Source organism: Diadema antillarum, unplaced genomic scaffold (genome assembly GCF_040938485.1).
Source record: "Diadema antillarum isolate AM-2024a unplaced genomic scaffold, OU_Dant_1.0 scf00000108, whole genome shotgun sequence".
Taxonomy (NCBI): domain Eukaryota; kingdom Metazoa; phylum Echinodermata; class Echinoidea; order Diadematoida; family Diadematidae; genus Diadema; species Diadema antillarum.
Window position 1 is genome coordinate 59,260 of NW_027270997.1, and position 13,456 is coordinate 72,715.

Here is a 13,456-nt window from a genome sequence, read left to right on the forward strand (position 1 = left end):
AAAAATTGTCACTGGCAAAAAGGGAAGTAACCAAAAAAAAAAAAAAACCTATTACAGCTGATTTGTTTCTTGGTCCATGTCTGTGTCTGTAGTTTTATCTCCCACATTCAGATGATTGGTCGAATCTTGCGTCGGAAAACAATTGTATTTGATCTAGGGCATTCATTGATGTTTTGTTTAGAATAGCTGCTGTTATTGGTGTTGTTGTTATCATTACAGTCAAACCTGTCTCTAGTGGCCACCCAAGAGAGACAAAAAAAGTGGCCGTTGTAGACAGGCGGTCGCTATGGCAGGTTTGACACGTTGTTATTATTGCTATTGTTGTTGTTGTTATTATTATTATTATTATTATTGTTATTATTATCATTATTATTATTATCATCTTTTTTCCAAATTGTTTGATTGCGTTCAGATAGAAAATAACAAACTGATGAAATACTGTAACTATGGGCTTTCTATGAGAACGTTATGACTCTCTTTCACTGTCTATTTGCACACCAGTGACTGGTGCAATTCAATATTACTTCAATAATTTTTTGCATTCACTGACCAGCACGGCAGATTGATTTTAATAGCATGGCGTGCCGATGTGATCTCACAGATTTTGGTGTAATGCCTTTTCTCTTTTTCTTTTTTTCTTTTTTTTTTTGCAGGTTGACCGAGTGTCCTACGAGCAATTCTGTTCATGGCTGCTCCAGCGCAATCACGTCATGAAGCTGTCGGCATGGTTACTGCAGGACCACGCCAAACAGGGCCTCAGGCTGTCGGATGAGAGCGATACACCGACTTTCTACCAGACCCTGGCCGGCGTGACGCACTGTGAGTTTCAATACAAAGAGAAACTTAAAAAAAAAAAAATGACTTTGCTCTTATGGATATCGGGATAATACCCTTTGTTTGATCATATTGGAAATTAATCCTGTCTGTTTTATTGGCATCTACGCTGAGCTACTGCTGATACTGGGAACAAGAAGTTCTGGGAGGTTTTATGTTAATAGGACTGTGTGTTGGTTTGGACGGAGGTAGATTTAGTACACACACTGTAAGTGATGTGGCTATTAAAGACTTTAGTCACCATATGTAAACCATGTGAAGTAATCATAGGCTCTTGTCAGTATGGGTAAATCTTCAGTTGTTTTCTTTGTGAAGATTTGGATCCAACACTTGTTTTTGAGTATTGCTACAAATGTAGCTTATGTTGGGAGCTATTTTTTGAGAGGATGATGCGTAAAAATTTTGTATATATTTTTTATTATCTTGCAATTGATACAGTATGTACGTTTGTGTGATACTAATGTGCATACAATAGATACATTGTATGTGCAGACACATTGTAATCCATTAATGGTCAGCCCACTCTCATTATACACCAAGGTGACGTTCATTACGCAAAATGCTACTTTTCTCTGGGTGAAGTTTCTAGTGATGCAGACAGTCATTAGGAAGTACATGGCTTCATGTATGTCTTCCTTGCTCTTGGCTGTGGAAAACACTTCACTTTCAGTGTGTGCAGATCATTGTGTAATGCATGCGTGGTATCGAGATCTAGAAGGAAACCTTATGTGCTGCCAACCATTGCATAACCACGATAGAACTCATGTCGATTTCCTGTATACGCAGAAAATCAAACCAAAATGAAGAAACCTCGTTTTTGAGAAAGATGAATAACAACCATTAGGAAATAGAGAAAAGGGGCTTCCTAAGTGTTTTGATTTCAGTTTTGATTTTATTGTGAAGGATCACTATTACTTTTGATACGATTTGTCGTGTATTTGATTCCATCATTAAACACATACTGTCCTTGTATACTTTTCTGTGGTCATCTGTCAATTGCTTTATTAATAGCAATTTCCTGCATACATTCAGTGTCAAAACCACCCTCTCAAGATCAGTCTGAAGCCAGTCTATTGTTGGGCAGTATGTTGAATGTACTACACTTCTCCTCGGCTCTAGAAATTTTGTTTGTTACATAGCACCCCATTCAAATTTGTGGGAGAGAGAATGATTTTACCCTCTATATTATTAAGAAATGTCCTGAAATTTAAGTGTTTTCATGGCAAATGAAAGCAAATCTAGAGATCCAGAAGAGAGAAAGTAATAAAGAAGGAAAAATGAACATTGAGAGAAATTCTCAAAACTGATTTATTTCAAAGAAAATGTAATGTGGCTCCCCATATTCTTTTTTTTTCTTCAGGTAAAGCTCTATTTTGAATATGTACATAAAAAGTCCAAAGGAGTATTTACTTTTCAGATGTACCACCGTATGCTAATTATGCTGCATCTCTTCGGGCATGAATAGGCTCTGTTTTGAAAACACAATTCAAGATCTAATTTTTGATGCAAGTTATAGACTTTATGGTTAGCAGAGCTACCAAGTCTCACGCATTCTGCGTGAGACTCAAGCATTTAGGGGCCATCTCACGATCTCACACATGACACCCATTTTTCTCACGCATCGGGCGAAGTCTGCAACTTGGGCCTATAATAATGAGCATAGCTGAAAAGATTAAAGTGATAAAGTTCCAATTGAAGGTATATTTCCCTTTTGTCTTTCAAAATAAGTAAAAAATAGTCACTTAAGTATGCACCTGATCGCACCATTAAGAGCTAAAAATTGAAAAAGCTCCCTACCGTGGAAAGCCACGGGGGGGGGGGGGGGGGGGGGGGGGGGACCCTCCCACACCCTCGCTTGCGCGCACATTCGCATGCCGAGATGCCGAGTCATGAAAATCTCACTCATAATTTTTTTTTGAACTTGGCATCCCTGGGTTAGATGATTGTCATGGAAGGGGAAGACACGTTGTATTGGCCAGGTTAAGACAACAGAGCGTATTGAAGTTCAGTCTTATAATGACGTGACTTTACTGTAATCCCACATATTCTTATCCATGTTTGTTCTTATAAATGGCATGCAGCAAGTTGTGTAATTGCACTCTGACTTTCTCAACCACACAAGCAAGCCTCAATTAGCAGTTGCACTGTCAGCAACTAAGAATAGAATTTAGCCACACTCCCCTGAAATAAATGCATTTTTCAATATCGTATCTTGGGTGTAACAGTTTTTCAAAGTGCATTTTTATGAAATTTCTAATATGTTGGCAATTACAGTTCTTTTTTTTCCCCCTGTTGATACTGTGTGACGCTGTAAAATAGGTCTGTATTCATTTGCTCTCGGATACTCGATTAGGGAAATTGATATCAATCCAACATACATACCATGGTGCGAACTGGTATTAAAGGTGGACTTGAAACTCATCCCTATGACCCTGCAACTTTCACACAATGGCTGTGTTACCATGGAGCTCGCGTTACCAAACACTGCGGGGTCAGAAGCAAGCTGTATTTGATCACACAGATACTGTAGCACTGGTTTAGGCACCCCATGTGGACCTGTGGCATGCCACAACATTTTACCATAGCCACTTGTACGTACACACACATACACAGAGCTGCCAACTAGTACTGAAATTCTACTGAAGAAATTGGAGAAGAATACTGAAGGGTGTAAGCAAATTACTGATGTTAGAAATCATTGTCTGATATTTGTATTCTAGTACACTGTTAAGGATTACTGATTTTCACTCAAAAAAGGTGCAAATTACTGATTTTCAGCCATCAAAGTACTGAAAGGCTTTTACAAAAGTTGGCAGCTCTGCACACACACACACACACACACACACACACACACACACACAATTATTAATACCCTTTCTTCTCTCTCATTGAATTTGAGATTTGAAATTACATACAAACTGTATCACTAGAGGAAGATCTGCATTTTTATGCTCTTTCAATAGTTAATGGGCTGGTCTACATAACAGATGGTGGTATAATTTTTTTTTTTGTCTGTTTGTCTTGTTTTCAGTTCTTTTTGTGTAACGTTTTGCAACACAAAGAGATGAAAAGGGTAGTGAAAGGCAGTGGATAATGGTTGGTCAGCAGGGTACATGGAGTGATGAGATAATGATAGATTCTGTGCTGAGGGAGAGAGCCTATACATAATGTACAAGCATAATCAGCTGAGAACCAGAAGGGTGCTATCTCGTTTTAAGATTTGAGCATGAATAAAAATGAAACAATTAATTCTCATGAAATATATAAAGTTTATTTTCAAAGTCAAAAGTGGGTAGATTTATATTTTAGTGTTGTTTTGAAATAGAGGGTAAAATAGCACCCTTGTGGTTTTAATCTTTATCATTTTGCTGAAAATGAATATAATTTAAAATCGACACCATAATATAGAGCAGATGAAACTGTACAACATGATACCAATAATTCAGTATCAATATCCCCCCCCCAAAAAAAAAAAAATAAAATAAAATAAAAAATAAAATAAAATAAAAAAATGAAAAAATAAAAGAAGTGATAAAACCCTTCTGGTTCTCAGCCGACAATATGTTCTTTAAAAAAATGTCTAATGAAAGGAAAAGACTTGCAGGTGTGTGGTAATGGCTACATTGCAAGTATGCCCTGCCACTCCTACATCTGTGAAATCTTATACAATTTCTTCCAGTATGCCACTGAGAGACAGAGGTTACACAAGATGTAAATTTTTTTTTTTTCACTCGGCCAATCACAGATTGTTTTGCTCGCCCTGCAGAGGGCACTAGTTGCCGTTTAATAGGTGCTTCCAAAAGTAGACTGCGGTGATTTGCTCCACCTTTGCATAACATTTTAATGATGATAGCAAGAACTCTCAGTAGATGCAGTTTTTAAGATGCTTTTGACAAGGGTACAATTTAAAATGAATGCCTGCCTGTTGCTACCAAAGATCACAAAAATTCCTCCAAAATCAATGACATGTCAATATTACTGTGCCCTGCTCTTGAGGTCAATATATGGACCTATGGTATTGAATTTGAACACTACAGTGACAGTATAACTTTTGTTTGAATTGGCACTCTGGATTTTGATTTTTCCCCCATTATTATTATCTTTTTAAATATAAAATTTAATCATACCCCAAGCCTGTATCAATGAATTAATGCAAATCCGAACAAAGGGAAACTGACCAGAAAGTTATACAATATAAAAGCTCAATTTTCATTTGATGAATTATTAAATATGATGCAATGAAGTGCTGTCAAACATTGTCTCATTGATTTTATATTTTATAGATTCCTATTGCCTTATTGCTTGTATAATCTCTTGTCGAGAAGCCTTTAAAGGGATTGTATAATTTTGGTTGAGACCTTATATCAGGTTTCTAACATTTTTTGGTGAGATAATGAGAAACCTCTAAATGAAATAAAAAAGAGCATGTAATTTCATGAGGAATTCAACATTTATTTGATGAAAATTGGTTTTGAAATGGCCGAGATATCCAAAACAGAGCGATTCTAATAAAGTGTGGGACCCACATTTAAATTACGATCGCTTTGTTTTACTTTGTTGATGGATGTTTCAGTCATTCCAAATAACAAACCCGATTTTCATCAAATAAACTTTGAATTCCTCTTAAAATGGTATGCTCTGTACTATTTCATAAGTGTTTTCTTGGTATCTCGCAAAAAGTTAAAAACCCAGGGTGGTATTCTGAAAATCTTCCTAAGTTTCTTCCCAAGTTTCTCCTTAAGTCAGAAACTTAGGAAGTGCCTAGGAAAGACAAAATTGGTATTCTTAAATTTCTTCATAGGCACTTCTTAATGCAAATTAGGCCATCCTTATTCCCGCCCACGTCCTTTCCTAAGCCAATACGAAATGCCGTATCATAAGGAACTAACCAATGACAATCGTACATTACTATGACGTAGGGTCAAATACACGAGTGCGCGGCATGTCCCCTTACTCACGCTCATTTCGCGCATCAAAGTACATGTGCGCGCAATGACTGACAAGCGCGCCTATCACGATGCTTGCAATTTCCTATTCTTAACAACGTACTTAGGACAGGGGTGGAGCTTTCCTAAATATTTTCCTAAAATTCTTTCCTAAGTGCATTCTAGAAAACCAACTTCTTCCTAAGTCAGAAATTTGCATATTCCCGCCCCCTTCCTAAGTTTCTTCCTAAGTCTACTTAGGAAGAAACTTAGGAAGATTTTCAGAATACCACTTAGGAAAAAATCCTGACTTAGGAAGAAATTTCTTCCTAGGAAGGATTTCAGAATACCACCCCCAGTTCTCATCTCCACCAACACTGTACTATCCCTTTTTAAAACGTTCCACTTTGGTTTATTGTTCCCATTAATTGGCATACTGCAGTGGAACGATGCAATAAAAGTTCCAGTGAATTTCAGCATTTGCTCAACTGTCGCAGTGGCGTTGCACATTTATAAAGTAGTGGACAGATCGTGCGTGACAAATAGCCCTGGAGGCTTCGATGCTGGTTTCAAACACGAGCTTTGATTTCAGTTTTTGTGGAGCCCACTGGAGGTGTGGGGAGACTAAGGGATCGCCTGCGGCATCTGTCCGTCCGTAACACTACAAAAACTTAAATAACTCTTTACTGAGGACTTCAATTTCAATCAAACTTGGAGGGAAGAGTGGTTATACAAAGTTACACATTTCATCAAGCATGAAGGTCACCTCAAGGTCAAAGGTCACAGACAGGGGCATCGAACTTTTATGGACCAATGTTAAGTTTTTATGGCATGTTTTGATTATGGCTCATAACTTTTGATCCCTATGTACGTTTGTGACCAAACTTAAATGGTAAATGTCCCTTGGGGAGTTGAAGGTCATCACAACGTCAAACATCACAGACATGGGTCAACGCACTTTTAGGGCCCAATGTTAAGTTTTTATGGCGTGTTTCGATTATGGCTCATAACTTTTGATCCCTTTGTCCGTTTGTGACCAAACTTGGATGGTAAATGTCCCTTGGGGAGTTGAGGTCACTACGAGGTCAAAGGTCATAAGCAGGTCAATGAACTTCCGGGATTTAGAAAAAACATTACTTTCTTCTATGCAAATGGGCGAGACACAATTTGGCACTTGCCTTGTGCTACAGATGAACATGTGTTAATCGTTCGGGATATATTGTCCAGCTTTGTGATTATCAAGTCAGGCCATTTGAGTGTCATTCTGTGGGTTTCATGATAGTTGATGTCTCGATTGAATTATCATTCCTACAGTGCTTTATCAAGTAGCAACTTGTGTGTAATCTTTGTCTCAAGTTGTAATGACTGTTGTGTTGCTAATTATGTGATTTTTCATTCATTACATTATTGTTTTTTGTATCTATTGTAGTGAAAAAAAAATGTAAAAAGAAACATAAGTATTATATGATCAATACAAAATGTAATGAAACTGATGGAATTCTGAAAGTTTCCCAGGAGAATGATTCTTTTTTATAGAAGAGCTTATATCAATTGATTACAATAAAATCTAGTCTTTGATATAAAGTGCATCTCAGTTCTCATTTCTAATGTAGTTTTCCTTGTTTTATTTTGTTTGCTTCATCCTTACATCATCCTCCACCACCACTGCCCCACCCTCGATGCCTCATCAGTGGAAGAGGCAGACATCATTGAGCTGGAGAAGAAGTACTGGGTGCTGCAGGCCCAGTCCAAGTCCGGGAGGCTAGACCTGGATACCTTCACACCCCTCATCTCCCCTCCCATGCCAGCAGAACTGGTTGAAGGTCAGTGGAAGTACTTAGTGTACTTGTAAGAGAGGGTGTGGTATCCTTGTGTGGGTGTCTTTGAGTAATAATAATACATACATGTGTGTTGCATTTCTATGGGTGTGAAATTTGGGAGTATGTTGTGTGTGTGTGTGTGTGCTTGCATACGGTGCACCACTCTCATGGTATGATAGACTATTTCCGTTGTATCTTCAAATTTTAGTGTATGCTTTATGCATTCACAAAAGACTGCCTTAGCAGCCACAGAGCTTGATGGAGGGATGCTCTACCTAGGAACAACTTCTGAGTGCCAAATGAATTCCTGCCTCATAAGCTTAATTGGAGTGATTCTAGTAGTGGTGAATGAAAGCGAAATAAAAACATGAAGCAGTATGACATATAAAATAGCAAGCAAAAAAAAAAAAAAATGTATATGGTTTTATTTTTGCACTAGTTTCATATCGTGAGAAAATTTCCACACCACGAAAATGTGCACTTTTACAGTATATATACAGAGTCATTGAATCCACCCAGCTTTCATCTATTAGTTAAATATTGATATTAGTCCGCACCCGACATCTTCCAAAGTAGGTTGTGTCATATCTTGTGTTTTCTTTGAATGCATGTACATTCCAATAGGGTACACTTTCTGCGACCGCTCTGAATGTAAAGTATTACGTGGTCGCTTTGGGTGAATTCATTGCAGCGATAGTGTGATAGAAGGGTATCTGCTGCTGTGTAAGGTGGAAAGTGTGGAGTGCAGAAAATAATGACTCCAAGCCATTGTGCAACAGGAAAATAGGAGCTGTTTTGACTGCACATGGATGTGGTACACACCCAAGGCAAAACGTTGATTTCACATTGTAAATGATCTAAAAAGGGATATGACACAAAGGTCACTGTAGTGTTGTGACTGCTGGAATTTGTAAGATGAAAAAATAGAAGAAAAAAATCAAGACCTTCAATCGTTTTACTACACAAAAATGAAAGCTGAAAAAGAGCTTCTGATACTGTGTAAGGATTTGGGGATTCATCTGGAAATATGCTAAATTGCAAAGCTTTCATTGGATCATGTAATGCTTTCGTTGTGACCTTTATTCACAGACCTCATTCGCAAGGGTGGTGGGGGGGGGGGGGGAGGATGTGTGTATCGATTATAGGAACTCAAGCCTTTCATTCACTGTACCGGAGAAAGCAAAAACTTCAAAGACTATCAATAAAAGATCGCTTTATGTATGAATATGTGGAACTAACCATTTCAGATATAACAAGTCACGAAGCTTTCATAATATGTTGTACTGCCCTCAAGGGAATGTTATGTAAGCTAATTGTTTGCAGGAGCGGAGAATGTAGATTATAGAAAAAAAAATTCAAGGGCGTAATTCACTCAAGCACATGAAGCCAAAGATGTTGAAACCAGTAGCTTTAGCACAAACAGTCTCTCGTCAGTCTGTAACATTTTGCTTTATGCAATTCCAAATAGCCACCGTGAATACAATCTGTAAAATGATTTTTCCTTGCTTGTTTTCTTTTGGTACAACGTATGATAAATCATGCATCAAAATCTTTTGCTGAAATACAATTTGTATGTTACCAGTGCCAATGTGCAGCTTTGATAGATCATGCATTCATCCAATATAAAGTGAAATATCTGCTTTACATGGGACAAGTTATGCATTTTCCATGAAAGTGGATTTTTGTCATTTCATCTTATTAAAAAAGCAAGAGTGAAAGCAAAAGGTAACTCTTCTGTGGGGCTTGTACAGTACATGTATACCAATTTTGTATGATCATTTTCTTCATGTAGGTTTAAAAAAGCACATTGTCATTTGAACGCCTTCTCATGTGAACAAATTGTATGCTACGTGAGTATTCCTTGTGTGATTGGTAAGGGCCAGGAGAAAGGCCAATTCTCCTGTATCAGTGGGGCTCCTACTTACGTGATGGGCAGTATCAACCCTGTTGCAAATCACCCCACACAAAAACCAATACTTGGGAACAACACTAAACCATGGACAAATTTTCTTCCCATTGACATTCATGACAACATGTGAACATGTATTACATCATCCAGGGAGAAAGAGAGAGAGAGAAAAAATCAACAACCAAAACACTCAGCTGTCAAACATAATTCCCTATCATATATTTTTTTTCTGAATCATTTTCTTCATACTAGTCCTTTTGTAGTTCAGAGCTTAGTTTAAAGGGATGGTACACTCTTTGTTAAGATGAGCCTTCAGGTTTTCAACATTTTTTAATAATTTTTTGAGATAATGAGAAACCTCTCAAATATGAAATATGAAAGGACACATATAAGAGGAATTCAAAGTTTATTTGATGAAAATTGGTTTTGAAAGGACTGAGATATTCAAAACATTTTTAAAGTGATCCTAATAAGAGGTGGGACCCACCTTTTATTGGGAATCGCTTTGTTTTACTTCATTTTGGGGTATCTCAGCCATTTTCAAACCCGATTTTCATGAAATAAACTTTGAAATCCTTTTGAATTTTATGTTTTACCATTTCATAAAGTGGTTTCTAAAGTATCTCGCAAAAAGTTAAAAACTGAATCCTCATGTCAACCAATATTATACCATCCCTTGTAATCACTCTGTGATTGTTGGTAACTTTAGTTCTGTACACTGTATGTGCACAATTATGTGACTCTATTGAGTAGAATGAACAGTCCCGACTGTATTCCGAAAATAGCATACGGAGAATTTGTCATGAAAAATGAATTTGTTGCACATATTAATGTGGGGTTCCCATGGGAACGGTTCTCATTTGCTGGGTGAGCTCTCTGTACACCATGGCAGCTGGATGAACTTTGTCTAATAGTAGCCATCAGTGGCTGATTATATGAAGGGATGTTACGATATATTGGCATAAAGTGTGAACACTCCGTGACTCTTGATACATGCATGCTCACTCACATCCAGCACTGTCGAAACATATTGCACTCGGTGGAAGAATCCAACATCCCTTTCCCTCCCAATGAGACGATTTTTAAGGCATGTGAAAGGAATGAAAACAAAAGATGGCAAAAAACAACAACAAAAACCCACCAACAACAACATTGAAATGCATTTGATTTTTCATTGTCGCACTGCCGAGGCAGTTTATTCCGCCGATATTCTGTTGTTTTTGACTACATCAACAGACTAAACCCTGTGGGAAATGTGATGGCAGCTGTCTTTGCCAAGGCAAAATCTTCACCCAGCGTGAACCACAGAAACTTTACCGATGATGTACATGCATTAAAATGTGCGGCAAACTCCCAGCTCTTTCTCTCTCCCTCTCTCTTTTAAACTGCCTCGGAGACATAATTGTGGTTGTTGTGGTTTTTTTCTTGGCTACTATTGAAACATGCAGCAAACTAGGAAGAGGTTTTTTTTTTTTTTTGTGTGTGTGTGTTTTGCTTTTTTCCGGGAAATAATTATGGCTTTTGTGGTATTCTTCCATTGCTTAATTACATTTTACTCAATACTTTCAGAATGTTAATGTCATTAAAAAGGAAATTATTTGGTAATGCATGTCACATACCCAGTATCTCGTTCTACCTTTGTCATTTGATCTATTGAAGTCAACAGTCAAGGAGTATGTGTAAGATACATACATAATGATATATCTTATTAATGTAAATATTGTATACATGTATGTATATTATGTACAGAGGGGAAAGAGAGGGAGTGTGTGTGTGTGTTTGAGAGTATTTGTGTGCACATGTAAAGCTTTAATTATAACTGTATTAGCCTTCATGGTTGTTATACGTAAATTTGACTGATAGTAAGTAAACAGTCGATCAACTACCCACTATGAAAAATGGGACATCCATTAAACAAGATTATGAGATCAATTCGATGAGAGAATGTAATATTAGATATCATTTCAAATTTGGTGCGTTTAATTGCAGAGAAGACGATCAAAGTTTACCTGCATGCCTTACTGATGTTAGTCTTGGGTATGGGCTTCTTGGGGTCGGAGCTGAGTTCAAAGATCATCGCTCATGAGTACTTCAGCAGACTGAGATAAGATCTGCACTCTCTTGTCCTTTGAGCGGGACTGATTTATTTACCCCCCCCCCCCCCCCCCCCACCCATTACTAGAGGATGTCATTTCTATTTTTAGTCTGGTGATTCGCAGCTATATCTGCTTGTTTTTATATTTCGTTCGTGAACACTTATTCAATGGATGATCAAATAAAGATGCAGTTGGTTTCGTTTGAGGTACAGTATATGTGGTCAAGCATTGATCCTTCCTACATCGACAGCAATTCTGAGAACATTTCAAGGAATTCCTGTGGTCTTTAAATTATATGGATAGTTTCCTGTGATTTTTTTATATTTTTTTTATAGGACATTGGCATTGGCAACAAAAACAGCGAGCTACCATAGGACACAAACCCCCCCCCCCAAAAAAAAAAAAATAAAACAAAAAAACTTTCTTCTCACCCAAGTGGGCACACAAGCGAAAAGCGAAAACCCCCTTCTTTGAATGGGCAAGTCTTTGGTCATTTCGCTTGCCCAACAGTAAGGTTCTGTTGCCCAGGGCAAGCAAGAAAATGGGTTTGTAAATTGTAGTACTCCATACTTGTACTTTGCCTCATGTGTCATACATAGCCTTGATAAATACGTGTAGGTCCATGTGGAAATTTTCTGTGCAAGTGCATCATCATTCAATTTCCTGCGAATGCCAGCCCAATCCCCAGATCCATTTTTCTGTGTATAACGTTGACATCTCCCTCTTTTGTTGACATTTCTGCTGGGTGTTGACAGTCGGTATCCAAGCTACCGAAGGACTGTGGCGCGCCCCGCATAATGCACAATACCAGATGAAGAGCTTTGCGCATGCTGGCATTTTCCATACATATTGCGTATCATGCTCAAGCATCAGACATTAATGAGTAATCCTCAGATTTTTTTTTTCTTTCATCTTTTCTCATTGTCTGGCTCCGCCTCTGGATAGATGCACGGCGCCCTCTCTGTTGACATTTCCTCCGTGTGGTTTCGGGGAGAAATGTTACCCCAGTTATTGCATTACTCGGGCACGCGTGTGTATGTACGCAGGCAGGGCGCTTCTGCAGATTCGTGTCTTTGACAGTTTTATGGATGTGTTGGACACCTCTTGTGGAATTCAAGAAGGGGAGAAATTTGTATGATTGATGTGCTTTTTTTCTTGTTCTGCTGGTGCATCTCCTACAGGATGCTGCTGCCTTAAAATTTGACTTTGACATATCTCTCTTGTGTTGGCATGGGATGCTTGCAAGTTCCTGTATTACGTCAAACTCATTTTTATTTTCTTTGTTGCAAGTTTCCCCATCTTGCAGTATGACATGTTAGCTGGCTGGCCTACTTGTCGTAAATTTAGGTGATACACGTACACATAGAAATGTACTGTTTGCACATTATTTGCTCAGTTATTTAGTTTTTATTCCCAAGTGTAGCAGTGATGGAAGATATTCCTCTTTGACCTTCCTGCTGTCAAATCGTCATTAAAAACAATAAAAAGAATAATCATAGACATTATCATCACTGTCATATTTTCATTATCGAGCGTTATTTCAATAATTTTTCCTTCTCTTTATTTCTGCAAAAACCTGGTTAAATACAAACCGAAAATTCTCTGTTAGCAAGGTGTGATTGCATCATAACGTTCGTTGTGTTGCACATGAAAACATTAGCAATGTTTTTTGATGGTTTGCATGATAGGATATAATTGTTGACTCCTGAATGTGAAAGTAAGTGTGGTGGGTGTTTGTGCATAAGAAGATGGGAGATGTAGCACATGAAAACGTATATCATCATGACTTTATCTAATTCATATCTAGGTAAACTGTGACTGAGGAAGCCAGTGAAATGAAAAAGTCCCACATCTCTTTTTGTTTTTATGTGT

General features: G+C 37.8%; 1 protein-coding gene across 1 annotated transcript in view; it reads left to right on the top strand.

Moving 5' to 3' along the window:
• LOC139719310 (ubiquitin carboxyl-terminal hydrolase 32-like) overlaps window positions 1-13,456 on the top strand; it is a 101,417-nt gene that overhangs the window by 53,674 nt on the left and 34,287 nt on the right. Inside the window, exons 5-6 of the mRNA XM_071630730.1 lie at window positions 654-819; window positions 7,451-7,582. Of these exons, the coding sequence (XP_071486831.1) occupies window positions 654-819; window positions 7,451-7,582 (298 nt within the window). The remainder of the gene's footprint in view (window positions 1-653; window positions 820-7,450; window positions 7,583-13,456) is intronic.